Source organism: Notolepis coatsorum, assembly GCF_963971535.1.
Source record: "Notolepis coatsorum genome assembly, chromosome: 17".
NCBI classification, from domain to species: Eukaryota; Metazoa; Chordata; class Actinopteri; order Aulopiformes; family Paralepididae; genus Notolepis; species Notolepis coatsorum.
In genome coordinates this window covers 77,595,285-77,612,242 of record NC_140181.1, presented here as the reverse complement: position 1 = coordinate 77,612,242, position 16,958 = coordinate 77,595,285, and the positions used below count along the sequence as shown (strand labels likewise).

Sequence of the window (16,958 nt, the reverse complement as noted above, 5' to 3'; positions counted from 1 at the left end):
TAATTAGGGGTGGAGTCACGACACTAACATCGCAATACTGCAATTCATTACCTTTTTTCACTGCAAATCTATTGTCAAACATTTGCAATAGAAATATATATACACATGACTATCTGTTTTATCTAATAAGATAAAACCTCAATCCAATAATTTGTATTGCAGCAAAAACATAAAGCAATTAATTTTGTGTGTGTGGGGGGGGGGGGGGGGGGGGGGGGCAGGCAACAGAATGACAACATAAAGGAATGGAGAAAGAAAGTAGGAGACAGTAGATATTAAAGTAGGACAGTAGATATTAAAGTAGAAGACAGTCGATATTAGGGGCGTCCTCCCCGACTGAAGAGATTCTTCATTGACTAATAAATCATAGAATCTATTGACCATTGTTTAGTTTGAAATCTGTGAAAATTGTGTTCCCCAGGTGCGAGCATGCAGAAGGGCCTCTTTAAATCTAGTGCTTACCAGATATGAGCTTATCATTTTTCAAATGAATAGGAAAAAACAAAAAAACATTAACCGACTAAACAAAATCTTGGTCGACTAAAAGACCAAACCGACCGATTACTCGACTAAGAGGCCTAGAAAACACAAGAGAATGAAGAAAAGAGATACAGAGTATATAGCATACAGTTAACCCACCAGTAGTGGTAACTATCTTCTGTACGAAAACCCCAGCTTTCTGAAGGTAGCTGATAGGGAAGCCTCCCAGGCTGGACTCTGGCGACTCGTTGCTAGGGGCGGAGCCTGCGGATGCCTGGCGGGGCGTCATGGGAACTGGAGTTGACAGGACAGGCCTGACACCGGCCGCCGGCTTCTCTTCTGCTACACGAGGTGGAGGACGCCTGGGGTGGGGAGAGCAGATAGGCTTTGTTATGGTTTGTTTGTTGATTTGACAAAGAAGGAGAAGAAGAAGAGAGAGTAGGGATAATTCAGATTTCTGGAACCCTAGCTCTACTTCCTACTGACTAGTTACGTTGTTGAATCCTTTTTTCCAGCACAATCCATGCTGTTCCTCATACTAACTCTGGCTAGTTGGCCACAAACTCATGCAAAGTCAATGGGGTCAAGCTCCTCTCTGTACAAGCCGACTGAAGCTCACTGAAACTCACTCCACAGCCCGGCAGTGTGGCTACATGGGTAGAGCTCCGGACTCATGATCGGAAGATCACCGGTTCGAGCCCCGGGCCAGGCCGTTTTCAGAAAGTGGTGTTGTTGTCCAGTAGAGACTTGGCAGTAACAATGTTCCTGTTTACGGTGATAGAGACACCGTACAGCTGCGAGTGACGTCCTTCGGATGAGATGTTAAACCGAGATCCAGACTGAATTTGGTCGTTAAAGAACTCAGGGTGTTCTTTCTGTGAGCAGTCTGTGAGCAGAAGCACGCGCACGCACATGCATGGATGGTCGTCAGGTGTGTTCAAATACGTTCTCAGATACATTCACACAAACTTGTGAATGAAATGTGTTACATTCCATTCGTAGAGGAAATTAGGCGCAGTCTTTAGTCTGTGCTATGCGAGGGAACATTTATGCGCACGTGCACGTGGCGTCATTAAAACATAGTGCAACCAGTCGTCCCATTTTCTTTTAGGCAAATTAGGAACAAATGTACTGCAGTAGTAAGAAAATCTAAAACTGATTACTATCTGGAGTTGGTTACAAACTCATACTCTAATCCGGCAAAATGTTGGAGTGCGGTGAAGGTGAACAAAATAAAATCATCTAATTCTTTACCCTCTCATATTAAAGTTGAAAACTGTGTGATCTCTGAGCAGAGTGAAATTTGTGTTGCCTTCAATAGGCATTTTGCAGAGGCTGGTAATTTATTTAATAGGAACTATAATGGACCTTGTCCTGTTGATTCTGATTGTTTGTACCCTGTGGGCGTCACTTCCCATTTCTCCTTTCAACCTTTTACACAGTCAGCTGTATTTGATGCTTTGCAATCAATCGATGCAAAGTGTTCTACAGGTGAGGATAACTTAGAGTCTTTTTTTATTAAGTTGGCTGCACCAGTTATCGCTGAACAGATTACTTATATTTTGAATCTCTCTATCTCATCAGGTAGATTTCCTCTAGTTTGGAAATCTGCACGGGTGATTCCTTTACATAAGGGAGGTGATAGGGATAACTTAGATAATTATCGTCCTATCTCCAGGCTACCTTGCTTAGCTAAAGTCCTGGAAACACTAGTAAGTAAACAACTTAAATTTGACCTTTCAACTAACTCCATACTTAGCTCTCAACAATCTGGTTTTAGAGCCAAACATAGTACAACATCGGCCATCACTTTGGTTACAAATGGCATTATTTCAGCATTAGATAAGAAGAAACATTGTGCTGCCCTCTTTGTTGACTTATCAAAAGCATTTGATACAGTTGATCACTACTTACTTCTAAAGAAACTATCTAACATTGGGTTGGATGATAATGCCTGTGTCTGGTTTCAGGATTATCTATCTTCTAGGCGGCAGTGTGTGAAGTTAGGTCAAGCACAATCTGAATTCTTGGCCATGACTAAAGGTGTGCCACAAGGTTCAGTTTTGGGTCCTGTCCTTTTTACAATTTATATTAATGATATTGTTTCTTCTTTGTATGGATGTCATGCCCATTTGTATGCTGATGACACAATTGTGTACTGTATTGCAGACTCTGTACAGCTGGCCTTTGAGAAATTGCAACTTTCCTTTTATGCTCTACAGGATGCCCTTACTAGTCTTAAATTGGTTCTTAATGCTAGTAAGACAAAGTTTATGTTATTTTCAAGAGCAAGGAATATTAACTTTGATGATGTGAGGATATCTACTGTCAGTGGCTCGTGTATAGAGAGTCGTCACTGAGTATAAATATCTTGGCCTGTGGCTCGACGAGAAATTAACATTTAAGTTCTATGTGGAAAATCTTGCCACTAAACTGCGACAGAAAATTGGTTTCCTGTACAGAAACAGATCCAATTTTCCTCTATTTAGTAGAAAAAGAATTGTGGAATCAGTCTTCTTATCAGTTTTGGACTATGGTGATGTAATTTATAGGCATGCTGCGGCATCAACTCTTAAACCTCTGGATTCTGCATATCACTCAGCTCTCAGATTTATAACTGGTGACAGATATGACTCACCATTGTGTCCTGTATGGGTGGGTTGGCCTTCTCTTGCAGAAAGGCGCAACAAACACTGGTATTTATTTATTTTTAAAGCCCTTATTGGTAAACAACCTGTTTATATCTCCTCACTGTTAGATTGGAATATTGGAACCTATTCAACTTGATCGAATGACTGGATGGTTCTTAGGGTTCCTCAGATTTGTTCTGATCTAGGGAAGTCAGCCTTTTCCTTTGATGCCTCTAACTCATGGAATGTCCTTCAACTCACGCTAAAATTGGAGGTTCTCCCTTCCCTTGGAATGTTTAAATGTATGATTTCAGACCATTGTGTGACTACCTGTAACTGTTTTAGTTGATATTTTAAAATTCTTTTTAAATGTTTTTAATTTGTTTTACTCTGGTGTTAAAATTTCTGTGAATATTGTTTTTATTATGTACTGTACAATCGTCGTTTCTGTAAATGAGGGAAACCTCAGATGCTTACGATTTTAAATAAAGGTTGAAATGAAAAAAAAAAAAAAAATTAACAACGCATGCCTGCCGCCCCCCCCCCCCCCCCCCCCCCCTTAATTGGCTTTCATCCATTGTGGAGTGTGGTACCAGTGTATGGCAGCCATTGAGCCTGCATAGCCCAAGGTTGGGCGCTACCAGTGGTGGTGAAGGAGGGAATTTCCTTACCCTACATTGTAAAAATATAAATGCAATGATCATTCATTCATTCACATTGCACTGAGTCAAAGCAGGTTTCAGTCAGCTTGTAACAACATGAGTTTGACCCCATTGATTAGTATGAGAGATACTGATTTGACAGAAGAAAAAGAAGTAGCAGCCTACATGGAGTTCAAACAATATAAATGTTTAATTTTTTTAAAGTATTAACATCTGATATTTCCTCACTGAGGGACTGACCAGTTGCGCTCGCTGAAGGCGGGTATGTTGCTGAGGCTCTGGTCGCTGGCAGGGTAGTAGTGGGCGTAGGACGGGCGGGTATAGGGCACCGACGCCCTCTTCTCAGCCTCGTAGCCCTTCTTAGCGTCTTTCCTCTCTTCCTTGCTCAGCTTCATCTCCTTGCGGTCCATCAGAAGAGACTCATGGGGGAAGGGTTGCTACAGGGAGAGAGGGAGGAAGACCGGTTCAGTGAAAGTTTGCCTTTTTGCTTTTCATTCGACTGTCGGCATTGCAGTGCGTGTGTGTGTCTTTACGTCTCTGTGCGTGTGTGTCTTTACGTCTCTGTGCATGTGTGTGTATTTAAGTCTCTGTGCATGTGTGTCTTTCTCTGTGCATGTGTGTGTCTTTATGTCTCTGTGCATGTGTGTGTCTTTACGTCTCTGTGCATGTGTGTCTTTACGTCTCTGTGCATGTGTGTGTCTTTACGTCTCTGTGCATGTGTGTGTCTTTACTTCTCTGTGCATGTGTGTGTCTTTACGTCTCTGTGCATGTGTGTCTTTACGTCCCTGTGCATGTGTGTCTTTACGTCTCTGTGCATGTGTGTCTTTATGTCTCTGCGTGTGTGTCTTTACGTCTCTGTGCATGTGTGTCTTTACGTCTCTGTGTGTCTTTGTCTCTGTGCATGTGTGTGTCTTTACGTCTCTGTGCATGTGTGTCTTTATGTCTCTGCGTGTGTGTCTTTACGTCTCTGTGCATGTGTGTGTCTTTACGTCTCTGTGCATGTGTGTCTTTACGTCTCTGTGCATGTGTGTGTCTTTACGTCTCTGTGCATGTGTGTCTTTACGTCGCTGTGTGTGTGTGTCTTTACGTCTCTGTGCATGTGTCTTTATGTCTCTGCGTGTGTGTCTTTACGTCTCTGTGCATGTGTGTGTCTTTACGTCTCTGTGTGTGTCTTTGTCTCTGTGCATGTGTGTGTCTTTACGTCTCTGTGCATGCATGTCTTTATGTCTCTGCGTGTGTGTCTTTACGTCTCTGTGCATGTGTGTGTCTTTATGTCTCTGCGTGTGTGTCTTTACGTCTCTGTGCATGTGTGTGTCTTTACGTCTCTGTGCATGTGTGTGTCTTTATGTCTCTGTGCATGTGTGTCTTTACGTCGCTGTGTGTGTGTCTTTACGTCTCTGTGCATGTGTGTCTTTACGTCTCTGTGCATGTGTGTGTCTTTATGTCTCTGTGCATGTGTGTCTTTATGTCTCTGTGCATGTGTGTGTCTTTACGTCGCTGTGCGTGTGTGTGTCTTTACGTCTCTGTGCCTGTGTGTGTCTTTATGTCTCTGTGCAAATGTGTGTCTTTACGTCGCTGTGCATGTGTGTGTCTTTACGTCGCTGTGCGTGTGTGTGTCTTTACGTCTCTGTGCCTGTGTGTGTCTTTATGTCTCTGTGCATGTGTGTGTCTTTACGTCTCTGTGCGTGTGTGTGTCTTTACGTCTCTGTGTGTGTGTGTGTCTTTGTATTTTATTTTTTTATTATTTTTTAAACAAACACATATACAAACATGACAACACACGATAAGATATACAAGCATTAGTTGTCAGTGCACATCCAATGAAATCACATTTTAGTTAATTGTCTTATATAGGATATACCCCTAATACCTGTTATCTAAAAACCTACACACATATGCTCCAGCTCGAACCCCCCCCTCCCGGACCCCTCCTTGGATAGTACCTCCATTATCCCTCGCTCCTAACCAGACACTACCATTATAAGCTAGCTTTTATTCTCTCCACCACTTCTAACCACATTGACATTTTTGATTCATTGAGACCCAGAATTCTTGCTGTAGATATTTCTTGATAAATCACATCGAGATATGTAAGAAACCAAACTTTCCGGCACATCTTTTCCGGTTGAAACCAGCGTGATGCGATCAGCTTTTTAGCTACTGTGATACCAGATAAAACCAATCTCTTTAGCTGTGGATTTACTGCAAACTCAAAAACATCATTCAATAGTAATACAGAGGGGTGTACAGGTATATTCCAAGATACGAGTTTTGATAATTGTTGGGTCACATCTTTCCAGAATGTCTTAACTGGTGGGCAGTCCCAATACATGTGCATAAATGTCCCTTCGTCCCCATTTGTACATTGGGAGCATTTGGAGTCTTGTTTAAGACCCATTCTGTTCAGTCTTATAGGAGTCAAGTATGTCCTGTGAATATAGTTAAGATTGATTTGTTGATGGTCCGGGTTCCTTGATGTAAGTCGGACATTTGCCCAGGCTCCTTGCCAATCAAAGTCACTTTCCAGGTCTGGTATATCCCTCCTCCAGGCAGAGTCTAGTTGGAGGGTTTCATACGAGGACGTTAGTAATTGATGATAAAAATCTGAAACAAAACCTCTCGATGTCTCTCTTTCATAGAAGAATTTGTGGTATCTGTGGTGTTCAATTGGTATGTCTAATGGAACACCGTGAGACTTCAAACATAGCCGTAACTGTATGTAAAAAAGCCATGTGGACTTGGTGAGATTACATTTTTTGCATATTTCTCCATAACTACAAAAACCCTGTTTGTTAAAAACATCCCCTAATGAGTGTATGCCTTGCTCTTCCCATATAGGGAATCTTATAGGTCGTTTTTCAATTAAGAGTGCCTTGTTATTGAATAAGGGAGTATGATTGTGCCATTTATGTGGGTTAGGATATTTTTTTTGTGTTTCACGCCATATCCGGATCGCATGAGTAATTATGGGGCCAAATTTCCGTTCACAGTGCTTGATTGGTAGTTTAGTGTATGCTATGTCCTTCAGTCTATGTGGGGCTACTATGTTTTCTTCTAATTTTCTCCAGGATACTAATGCTTGGGGATCAAACCATGTTGTCAATGGTCTTAATGTGTATGCCTTAAAATAGTGGAAAAAATCTGGAAATGCCATGCCACCGTCTGCTTTATTTCTCTGTGCGGTGGATCTTTTTATGTGTGTGTGTGTCTTTACGTCTCTGTGCAAGTGTGTGTCTTTACGTCGCTGTGCGTGTGTCTTTACGTCGCTGTGCGTGTGTCTTTACATCTCTGCGTGTGTGTCTTTACGTCTCTGTACATGCGTGTCTTTACGTCTCTGTGCAAGTGTGTCTTTACGTCGCTGTGCGTGTGTGTGTCTTTACGTCTCTGTGCGTGTGTGTCTTTACGTCTCTGTGCATGTGTGTGTCTTTACGTCTCTGTGCATGTGTGTCTTTACGTCGCTGTGTGTGTGTGTCTTTACGTCTCTGTGCATGTGTCTTTATGTCTCTGCGTGTGTGTCTTTACGTCTCTGTGCATGTGTGTGTCTTTACGTCTCTGTGTGTGTCTTTGTCTCTGTGCATGTGTGTGTCTTTACGTCTCTGTGCATGCATGTCTTTATGTCTCTGCGTGTGTGTCTTTACGTCTCTGTGCATGTGTGTGTCTTTATGTCTCTGCGTGTGTGTCTTTACGTCTCTGTGCATGTGTGTGTCTTTACGTCTCTGTGCATGTGTGTGTCTTTATGTCTCTGTGCATGTGTGTCTTTACGTCGCTGTGTGTGTGTCTTTACGTCTCTGTGCATGTGTGTCTTTACGTCTCTGTGCATGTGTGTGTCTTTATGTCTCTGTGCATGTGTGTCTTTATGTCTCTGTGCATGTGTGTGTCTTTACGTCGCTGTGCGTGTGTGTGTCTTTACGTCTCTGTGCCTGTGTGTGTCTTTATGTCTCTGTGCAAATGTGTGTCTTTACGTCGCTGTGCATGTGTGTGTCTTTACGTCGCTGTGCGTGTGTGTGTCTTTACGTCTCTGTGCCTGTGTGTGTCTTTATGTCTCTGTGCATGTGTGTGTCTTTACGTCTCTGTGCGTGTGTGTGTCTTTACGTCTCTGTGTGTGTGTGTGTCTTTGTATTTTATTTTTTTATTATTTTTTAAACAAACACATATACAAACATGACAACACACGATAAGATATACAAGCATTAGTTGTCAGTGCACATCCAATGAAATCACATTTTAGTTAATTGTCTTATATAGGATATACCCCTAATACCTGTTATCTAAAAACCTACACACATATGCTCCAGCTCGAACCCCCCCCTCCCGGACCCCTCCTTGGATAGTACCTCCATTATCCCTCGCTCCTAACCAGACACTACCATTATAAGCTAGCTTTTATTCTCTCCACCACTTCTAACCACATTGACATTTTTGATTCATTGAGACCCAGAATTCTTGCTGTAGATATTTCTTGATAAATCACATCGAGATATGTAAGAAACCAAACTTTCCGGCACATCTTTTCCGGTTGAAACCAGCGTGATGCGATCAGCTTTTTAGCTACTGTGATACCAGATAAAACCAATCTCTTTAGCTGTGGATTTACTGCAAACTCAAAAACATCATTCAATAGTAATACAGAGGGGTGTACAGGTATATTCCAAGATACGAGTTTTGATAATTGTTGGGTCACATCTTTCCAGAATGTCTTAACTGGTGGGCAGTCCCAATACATGTGCATAAATGTCCCTTCGTCCCCATTTGTACATTGGGAGCATTTGGAGTCTTGTTTAAGACCCATTCTGTTCAGTCTTATAGGAGTCAAGTATGTCCTGTGAATATAGTTAAGATTGATTTGTTGATGGTCCGGGTTCCTTTATGTAAGTCGGACATTTGCCCAGGCTCCTTGCCAATCAAAGTCACTTTCCAGGTCTGGTATATCCCTCCTCCAGGCAGAGTCTAGTTGGAGGGTTTCATACGAGGACGTTAGTAATTGATGATAAAAATCTGAAACAAAACCTCTCGATGTCTCTCTTTCATAGAAGAATTTGTGGTATCTGTGGTGTTCAATTGGTATGTCTAATGGAACACCGTGAGACTTCAAACATAGCCGTAACTGTATGTAAAAAAGCCATGTGGACTTGGTGAGATTACATTTTTTGCATATTTCTCCATAACTACAAAAACCCTGTTTGTTAAAAACATCCCCTAATGAGTGTATGCCTTGCTCTTCCCATATAGGGAATCTTATAGGTCGTTTTTCAATTAAGAGTGCCTTGTTATTGAATAAGGGAGTATGATTGTGCCATTTATGTGGGTTAGGATATTTTTTTTGTGTTTCACGCCATATCCGGATCGCATGAGTAATTATGGGGCCAAATTTCCGTTCACAGTGCTTGATTGGTAGTTTAGTGTATGCTATGTCCTTCAGTCTATGTGGGGCTACTATGTTTTCTTCTAATTTTCTCCAGGATACTAATGCTTGGGGATCAAACCATGTTGTCAATGGTCTTAATGTGTATGCCTTAAAATAGTGGAAAAAATCTGGAAATGCCATGCCACCGTCTGCTTTATTTCTCTGTGCGGTGGATCTTTTTATGTGTGTGTGTGTCTTTACGTCTCTGTGCAAGTGTGTGTCTTTACGTCGCTGTGCGTGTGTCTTTACGTCGCTGTGCGTGTGTCTTTACATCTCTGCGTGTGTGTCTTTACGTCTCTGTACATGCGTGTCTTTACGTCTCTGTGCAAGTGTGTCTTTACGTCGCTGTGCGTGTGTGTGTCTTTACGTCTCTGTGCGTGTCTTTACGTCTCTGTGCAAGTGTGTGTGTGGTGCGTAGGAATGGGAATGATCAAATGATCTCCAACTCCGTGTGGGGGTAGAGTGGTTGTCTGGTAATCGGAAGGTTCCCGGTTCGATTCCCACTCCTCCCAGGCAGCGTGTCCAAGTGTCCTTGAGCAAGACACTTAACCCTTAATTGCTCCCGATGAGCAGGTCGGCACCTTGCATGGTCACCTCCGACCGTCGGTGTGAATGTGTGAGTGAACGGGTGAATGTGAGGAACAAAATTGTAAAGCGTTTTGGATAAAAAAACATTTACCATGGGACCATTTGTGTGTGTGTGTGTCGGCCGTCTGGGTATCCCTACCTTGGTAATGAGATGGGGGTAGAGGTGCAGGGCCTTCCTGAGCACCCCCTCCACCTTGTCTTGGGGCTTCAGCTGGACCTGCGAGGGGTCCGGCTCCTCCTCCCCAAAGTGAAGCAGAGAGTCCACCTCCCGGCGCGTGAACGACAGCACCGGGTTCAGGTCGTCCACCACGCGGTCTGCGCAGGAGGAGGGAAGGGCCAGGTGGAGAGACGGGACAGGTTGGTTAAAGGGATCGTTCAGATTTTTGGAACCCTGTCCCTATTCCCTATTTACTAATTATGTTGTCGATTGGTAGAATCCTTTTTTTCTCTCAGCACAATCCGTGCCGTTCCTCATACTAGCTCTGGCTAGGTAGCCACAAACGAATGCAAAGTCAACGGGGGGCCAAGCTCCGGTCTGTACAAGCCGACTGAAGCTCACTGAAACGTACTCCACGGTGCACAGAGTCAAAGCAGATTTCAGTCAGTTTCGGTCAGACATGCCGACTGGTATGAGGAACAGAGCACGTTATTTTGCAGCAAAAAATGTGGAGTATATTATCAGGGATGTATAAAATACTACAATTAACTAAATGTCTTGAATGATCCTCATCATTATCCAAGGATAGATGGATATATACAATGAATGGAATAGAGAGCGAGATAGAGAGAGAGAGAGAGCGAGATAGAGAGATAGAGATTAGAGATGAATAAAGAATGGCCTCCGAGTCCAGTGAGTGCAGCAGCTGAATGGATGTCTCCCAACAACTCACCAGACATGCCCCGTTTGGAGATCTGGCGGTCGTAGATCTTCTTCTCCAGGGTGAAGTCGCAAACCAGCCGGTAGATGTGGCACGGCTTCCTCTGGCCGTAGCGGTAGACGCGGCACACCGCCTGGGCGTCGTGGCACGGGTTCCACGAGGCGTCGAACACCACCACGCGGTTAGCCCCGATCAGGTTGACACCCAGACACCCAGCCCTGACGATAGAGAGCCATCATCAGGAGTGGGACTTTTTTTCATATTGTTTTAAATGTACAATATGAAAATACATAGTAGGACATACTGTAAAGCAGTAACGGTATCATAACATACTATAGTACTAATTTCAAAGGGTAAGTTCAGAATTACAGACCATCCAATGCTGTGTTCATACACTTTTCAGTCTGTAAACAAGCAGGTTTGATTGATTGAAAACTTTTATTAAACAGACTGCAGAATGGGTACAGTACAGTACAACTCAATACACACAATTGGGGATGCAGACCAAAGAAAGACTTTCGTCTCGTTTACACCAGGGTCCCCCATTTTCAATTCATAATGACATTTACGACATACTCAACAATCAACATACAGCTATTCAGATATAAAAATCTAATCTAATCATGACATTCATGACATACAGATATACAGTACTGTTACATTTGCGACATACAAGATATGCAAATATACAGTACTGTTAAACAGAGATCCTAACAGTAAATATATACATACGAGGGGGAGGGAAATGTACATTAGGAGGGGGTGGGAGGGTGTTTGGACATTTACAGGGACCAGTTTTGAATTGCAGCCTCCCGTAGGTGCTCTTTTAGAGCGGTTTTGAAGGTGGATATGGATTCACATTTTTTTTACGGCTGTGGATAGGGCGTTCCACATTGATGTTGCATAATTGCGAAACGTGTTTAGTCCCTTGTTTGTACCGAATCTGGGTTGCACATGATTTGTGGAGCTCCCTCTGGTGTTGTGGTCGTGGTATTCACTGACCTTTGGGAAGTACCTCAACATGTACATGGGTACCTTAGTGGTGTAGTGTATCTTGTAGACCAGGCCCATTGCAAGTTGCTGTACTCTGTCGTCTATGGGCTGGGGTGAGGTGTGTTTTAACCCTTTAATCGCCAAGGACGAGTTAACACGTCATTCTCCGCCATGCGTAATCTGCCAATGATGCCGTAACACGTCATTGAGATCAATATTTCAAAAATCTGTGATGGCAATCATATTTCACCCGCGGAGTCTTGAGATCCCCTCTTGATCTCCTCTCAACTCTCCAACGGTTCAAGAGCGCCATCTGGTGGCGGATCGGCGGATCGCCCAAACAGCAAACCGGAAACTGGTGCTCATCCATATTCGGTCCGGCCACTCGCTATCGCTCGCGGGACTCGAGCTCGACACAATGGATAGCGATCCGTTGCCAATAACTCGATAAACAACATGATTTGGACGTATATACTATTATACAACCTGGAAATGGATCGCATATTTCAACATCCCATAATAGCAATCTTTTTGCTCCACGCTCATCGCCCAACGGCCCGAGGAGACTGGGGTAAGTTTCAGCGTTTATTATTACCATGTTCGATACAAACTGCTCGGATGATCATATCACCCACACTACATGAATCATCTAACGTTGGCCACGGAATTATAAACGACCCCCCCCCCCCCCCCATCCGGTCAACATCAGATGATGAGTAGTAACTTCTAGAAGCACGTACATTTGAAATTTTTTATCTGGCGCCGATCGCTATCAAACTGTATTTGATCATCAATATAATGCATTTAGGGCTATAAAACACGTTCTGCAGAATGCTGCAGAAAACGATAAAAACATATTTATACTTTAGACCAGGGGTCGGCAACCCTAGGCACGCGTGCCTGCTTAGGCACGCGGGACCATTTCCATAGGCACGCGGGGGGGGCAGCATAAAAAAAAAGAAAAAAAATTATTATTATTATTATTATTATTATTATTATTATTTTTTTTTTTTTTACTTCACTTTGAAATATTATAGTGAAATGTTTTGCACTGTTGTCGCATATCTCTTGTTGAAATCCTCCCACAGGTTCTTTTTTGTAAGTCGACTGTTCTGCACACCCCTATATTATGACAGCAATCAGCTGTTCCCATGTGCTCCGCTGTAGCCGGCCTCCCGCCGGCCTCCCGCAGCAGTCGCGCCAGGTAACACACAGTGCTGAGGTTGCATTCTGTGCAGTGTCATGATGGCAACCCCCGCTAAGAAATCAAATTCGGACATTCCAGCCCTCGTGGACAGACGATTACGGGTTTGTGGACCTTCAGAAGGACCGTGCTATGTGTTCTTTCTGTTTGGAAAATGTAGTTTGCCAAACGTCATCTGTGAAACGCCATTTCGAGACTAAGCATAAAACAAGTTTCAAGGATCAGGCGGATAAGGCAGAATCTATTAAACGTGCCGTCGCCAGGTATGGGAAGCAAGCCAGCACCCTCAAAGTGTTCACGCTCGCTCAAAACCACGCAACTGAAGCAAGCTTTCGCATTGCTCATTGCATTGCAAAACGTGGAAAGCCATTCACGGATGGCGAGTATATTAAGGAGGCTTTTATCTGTACCTCAGATGTTTTGTTTGAAGGCTTGCCAAATAAAGAGAAAATAAAAGCAAGGATAAAAGATATCCCATGTGTCAGCTCGAAGTGTCGAGCGACGCATCAATGAAATGTCAGAAAACATCCCGGAGTCGATTGACAACCGACCACTCCGAAGCATGTGTCCAGCAGCCAGCTTAAAGTGACTAATTACACCCCCCAAATAACGGAGCTCAGCCAGGCAAAACAGGGCCAGGGATCTCACTGTCGCGACAGGTAGGCTGCTATTTATTTATTTTCCTATACATCGGTTTGCTTGTTAACTTGAACGTGCATATGCAGGGCTCTACGCATAATAGAGCTTACGCACAATCGCGCATATATTATTATTATTATGCATGCGTATGTGTAGGGCTAGGGGAGCTGTCCACTGTGTGTGGTGCTGAACCTTGCGTCATGTCTCTCTCGCTCTCTCTCTCTCTCTCTCTCTCTCTCTCTCTCTCTCTATAGCTGAGAGAGAGAGATCTGGTGGAGAGATTGGAGGAGGAGGAGGAGGGTGTGCAGTGCACTGTGTGTGTGCCATCATGTTAGCCTCAGTTAAACCTTGCGACGCCTCGTTAGATGAAGCTGTGTTCTTCTGAGGTGTCCTGTGTGCTGATCTGTGTTCTGATCTGTGTGCTGTGTCATGTGACACTACACATATTTAATTGAGACCCTTTATTTGTTTATTTCAATTTAGCTGGAAATACATTGCTACATCATTCAGTAACATTTGCAGAGCCTTATAACAAAAACATTATTAAGGTCACCATTGTGACATTGTGACATTTTATTATTCATTTTTCTATTATTTCATTGAACATTGCACATGTTAAAAGCCATTTTTTTTACTCAAAATGTGAGTATTACCAAGTCAACTTGTGTTCTTAAAACAATGACAATAAACATAGTTTTATTAGGTTGAAATAATGTGGTTGTGTACTTATTTTTCTGTTAACTTATTATGGATTGAAAACTGGTTCTCCTGGTGTTCTCCATTAGGCCTGTAGGTGGAGCTATGACAGCACACGTACAGTACACACACCATGGTGTGTGATGTGTCCACAAATGAATGGGCAAATGTGAGTGAAATGGTCGCACTGTATGCAGCTGTTTGTCTGCATTGCATTCACCCCCCCCCCCCAACTCAGATTTAGGGTTGATACAACCATCATAATAATATTGTTAATAATAACAATAACAATAATGATGTAATAATGTAAAAATGATCATTAAAAATACCTGATTATTAGAAGAAAAAAATTACGATGCATGGAATATTGTTGAGGCACACTAGTTACAACTATATTTCAACCAGGCACTCCATGTCAAAAAGGTTGCTGACCCCTGCTTTAGACCGTATTTTTGTATGAATATGTGAATGAAAAAGTAGAACGTTGCTACATCCTAAACGATAGATAATTGACGTTGAATGGGCCATAGTAATGTCAATTTAGCAATACAATTGAAAAAGTTATAGCCCTGCAAAGAAGGGGAACTTCTCCATAGACAAATAGAGCTGGCAGAGGATGGTATAAGGATGTACATAAGCGTGGCAGAGAAAGGGTTAAGAGTAAGGTCAAGCAGTAGTCTGACCAGTTTGTTTTGTGATGTTTGTAATCTTGTTTTTTGTGCCTTTGAGGTGCTTTTGTACCATGAGGTGAAAGCATAGTCGTAGTACCCTTGAATGAGTGCTCCTGCTAGAGTCTTCAGGGTATTCTTGTTTACCAGGGAGGAGATCCGGTACAAGAATCTTGTTTGTTGGTTGACTTTTTTGATTACATTGTTTGTCATTTTGTCACAGGAAAGATTTTCCTCTAGGATGGACCCCAGGTATGTAATTTCATCTTTCCTTGTGACAATATTGTCACCCACTGTAACAGAGAAGTCGTTTGTCTTGCTGAGTTTGTTATTTGATCCGAAGAGAATGGACTCTGTTTTACCCAGGTGTAATGATGGTTTGTTATCAGCGAGCCAGGTGCAGATTCTGCGGAGTTCAGAGCTGAGGGCTTTTTCAAACTGCAACTTGTTCTTGTCAGAGACCAGCAGGGCTGAGTCATCTGCGAACAGGAACAAATTGCAGTCACAAGCTGACGACATGTCATTTGCATCAATTAGGTGAACATACTCCATAGTGCACACAAAGCAGACAAAAGGCCATGACCGTCTATTGGAGCGATCTTTGATCCATCGCTCAATTCCTTTACTTTGCACTGGAACTATTTTCTGTCAAGAGTATCAGGAAGTGGTCGCAGCGGCGGAGTGATACTTTGTAGAGTACAGTAGGCGCCGTACAATACTATCGAGAAACGCCAGTTGCTAAGCTGGTAGCTAGATGAACATGTGGGACTTTGAAGAGGGAAGAAGAACTTCGAGTTTCTGGTTCATGTGCTTTTTGTACCCACTGAAAAGTGGCCACATTACTTAAAAGTCCCAATGAAACAGCTAGCAGAATGCTATTTGATTCCACATATTTATTTGTTTCCTGTAAAAACAGGAAGCTAGGGAGGGACTTGTCGTGGATATTGATTGGCATTTATATATGCTGAATGTGCATTACGGTCAACCCATTAGTTAGCAAGCTAATGTTAGCATTTAGCAACATAGGTTAGCAACATTACGCAACATTAGTAACGATAGCTAGCAAGCTAACCTTGAACATTCGCTCAATTTAGTTAAAGAGGCAGAGCGCTAGCTCAGTTACAGTGTGCTGTAAATGTCATTCTAGAAAGCATTTCAGTGGACGCTAAATTAGTATACGCCCCTGTGTGCTGGATGACACATTTTTGTTTGAATTTTCCAGGAAAATGACAAACATCTATTTTGATTTCATGGTTCCTTCAACACGAGTTTTGTGGCGAACTAGAAATAACTTGGTATCCTGTGTGAAGAACAGCAGGGTTGAGATGAGGAATTACAGATCACACACATCATCAGTGAGTAGGAAATACGGATAGATATGGACAATTCTGAACTTTACCCTTTAAGTGTACAATATGGTATTATTTTATTTGTGTGTGTGTGTGTGTGTGTGTGTGTTACCTGGTGGAGAGCAAGAACACCCAGGTGGAGATGTTGGCGGGGTCATTGAAATGGTTGATGAGCCTCTCTCTCTCTGATACTGTTGTACTACCATCTAGTCCTGCAACACAGCAGATAACACATTGAGAATCGGGGTGCTCTCACCCCCCACACCAATAAAAGGAAAAATGCATTTCGGCTATTGCTACTGACACCTTTCCTCAGGTGAAGTAATGTCACTATATTGGTGCAATATCAAAATCACCAGCAGATGGCGGTAGTCAATGTAGTTCAATGGTCGACAAGCAATCATTCCCCAAAACCCACTGCAAAGTGCCAACTTAGCTTTGATTTAAAAACATCAAAGTCCAGAAACATTTAAATATACAATTCTCAAATACAAATTAATGTGGACACACTCACTGACTCACTGTGAGGTTCATTGACCAGTTCTAACCAACCAGTTCTAACCAATCAGAGAAGCTCAATTAGAATGTAATTTTGTATGACCGGCAACATTTTATTACGTTCTTATTGAACCGGATTTCTGTGTGGTTGAGTGTACCATGGTCCTCATTCCAAAAATCTTGCATACAGCAGCTTTAATATGTGCTTCCAAACAGAATGCCATCTGACTCCCATCACCCTACTTAACACCCCTCTCTGGTCACGGCCT

General features: G+C 42.7%; 1 protein-coding gene across 1 annotated transcript in view; it reads right to left on the bottom strand.

The window, feature by feature from the left end:
* LOC311244091 (helicase ARIP4-like) overlaps nt 1-16,958 on the bottom strand; it is a gene marked incomplete at its 3' end in the record, with an annotated part of 91,153 nt that overhangs the window by 1,805 nt on the left and 72,390 nt on the right. The window contains 5 exon segments of the mRNA XM_084333502.1: nt 640-842; nt 4,013-4,209; nt 9,904-10,079; nt 10,655-10,860; nt 16,304-16,403. Coding sequence (XP_084189628.1) covers nt 640-842; nt 4,013-4,209; nt 9,904-10,079; nt 10,655-10,860; nt 16,304-16,403 — 882 coding nt within the window.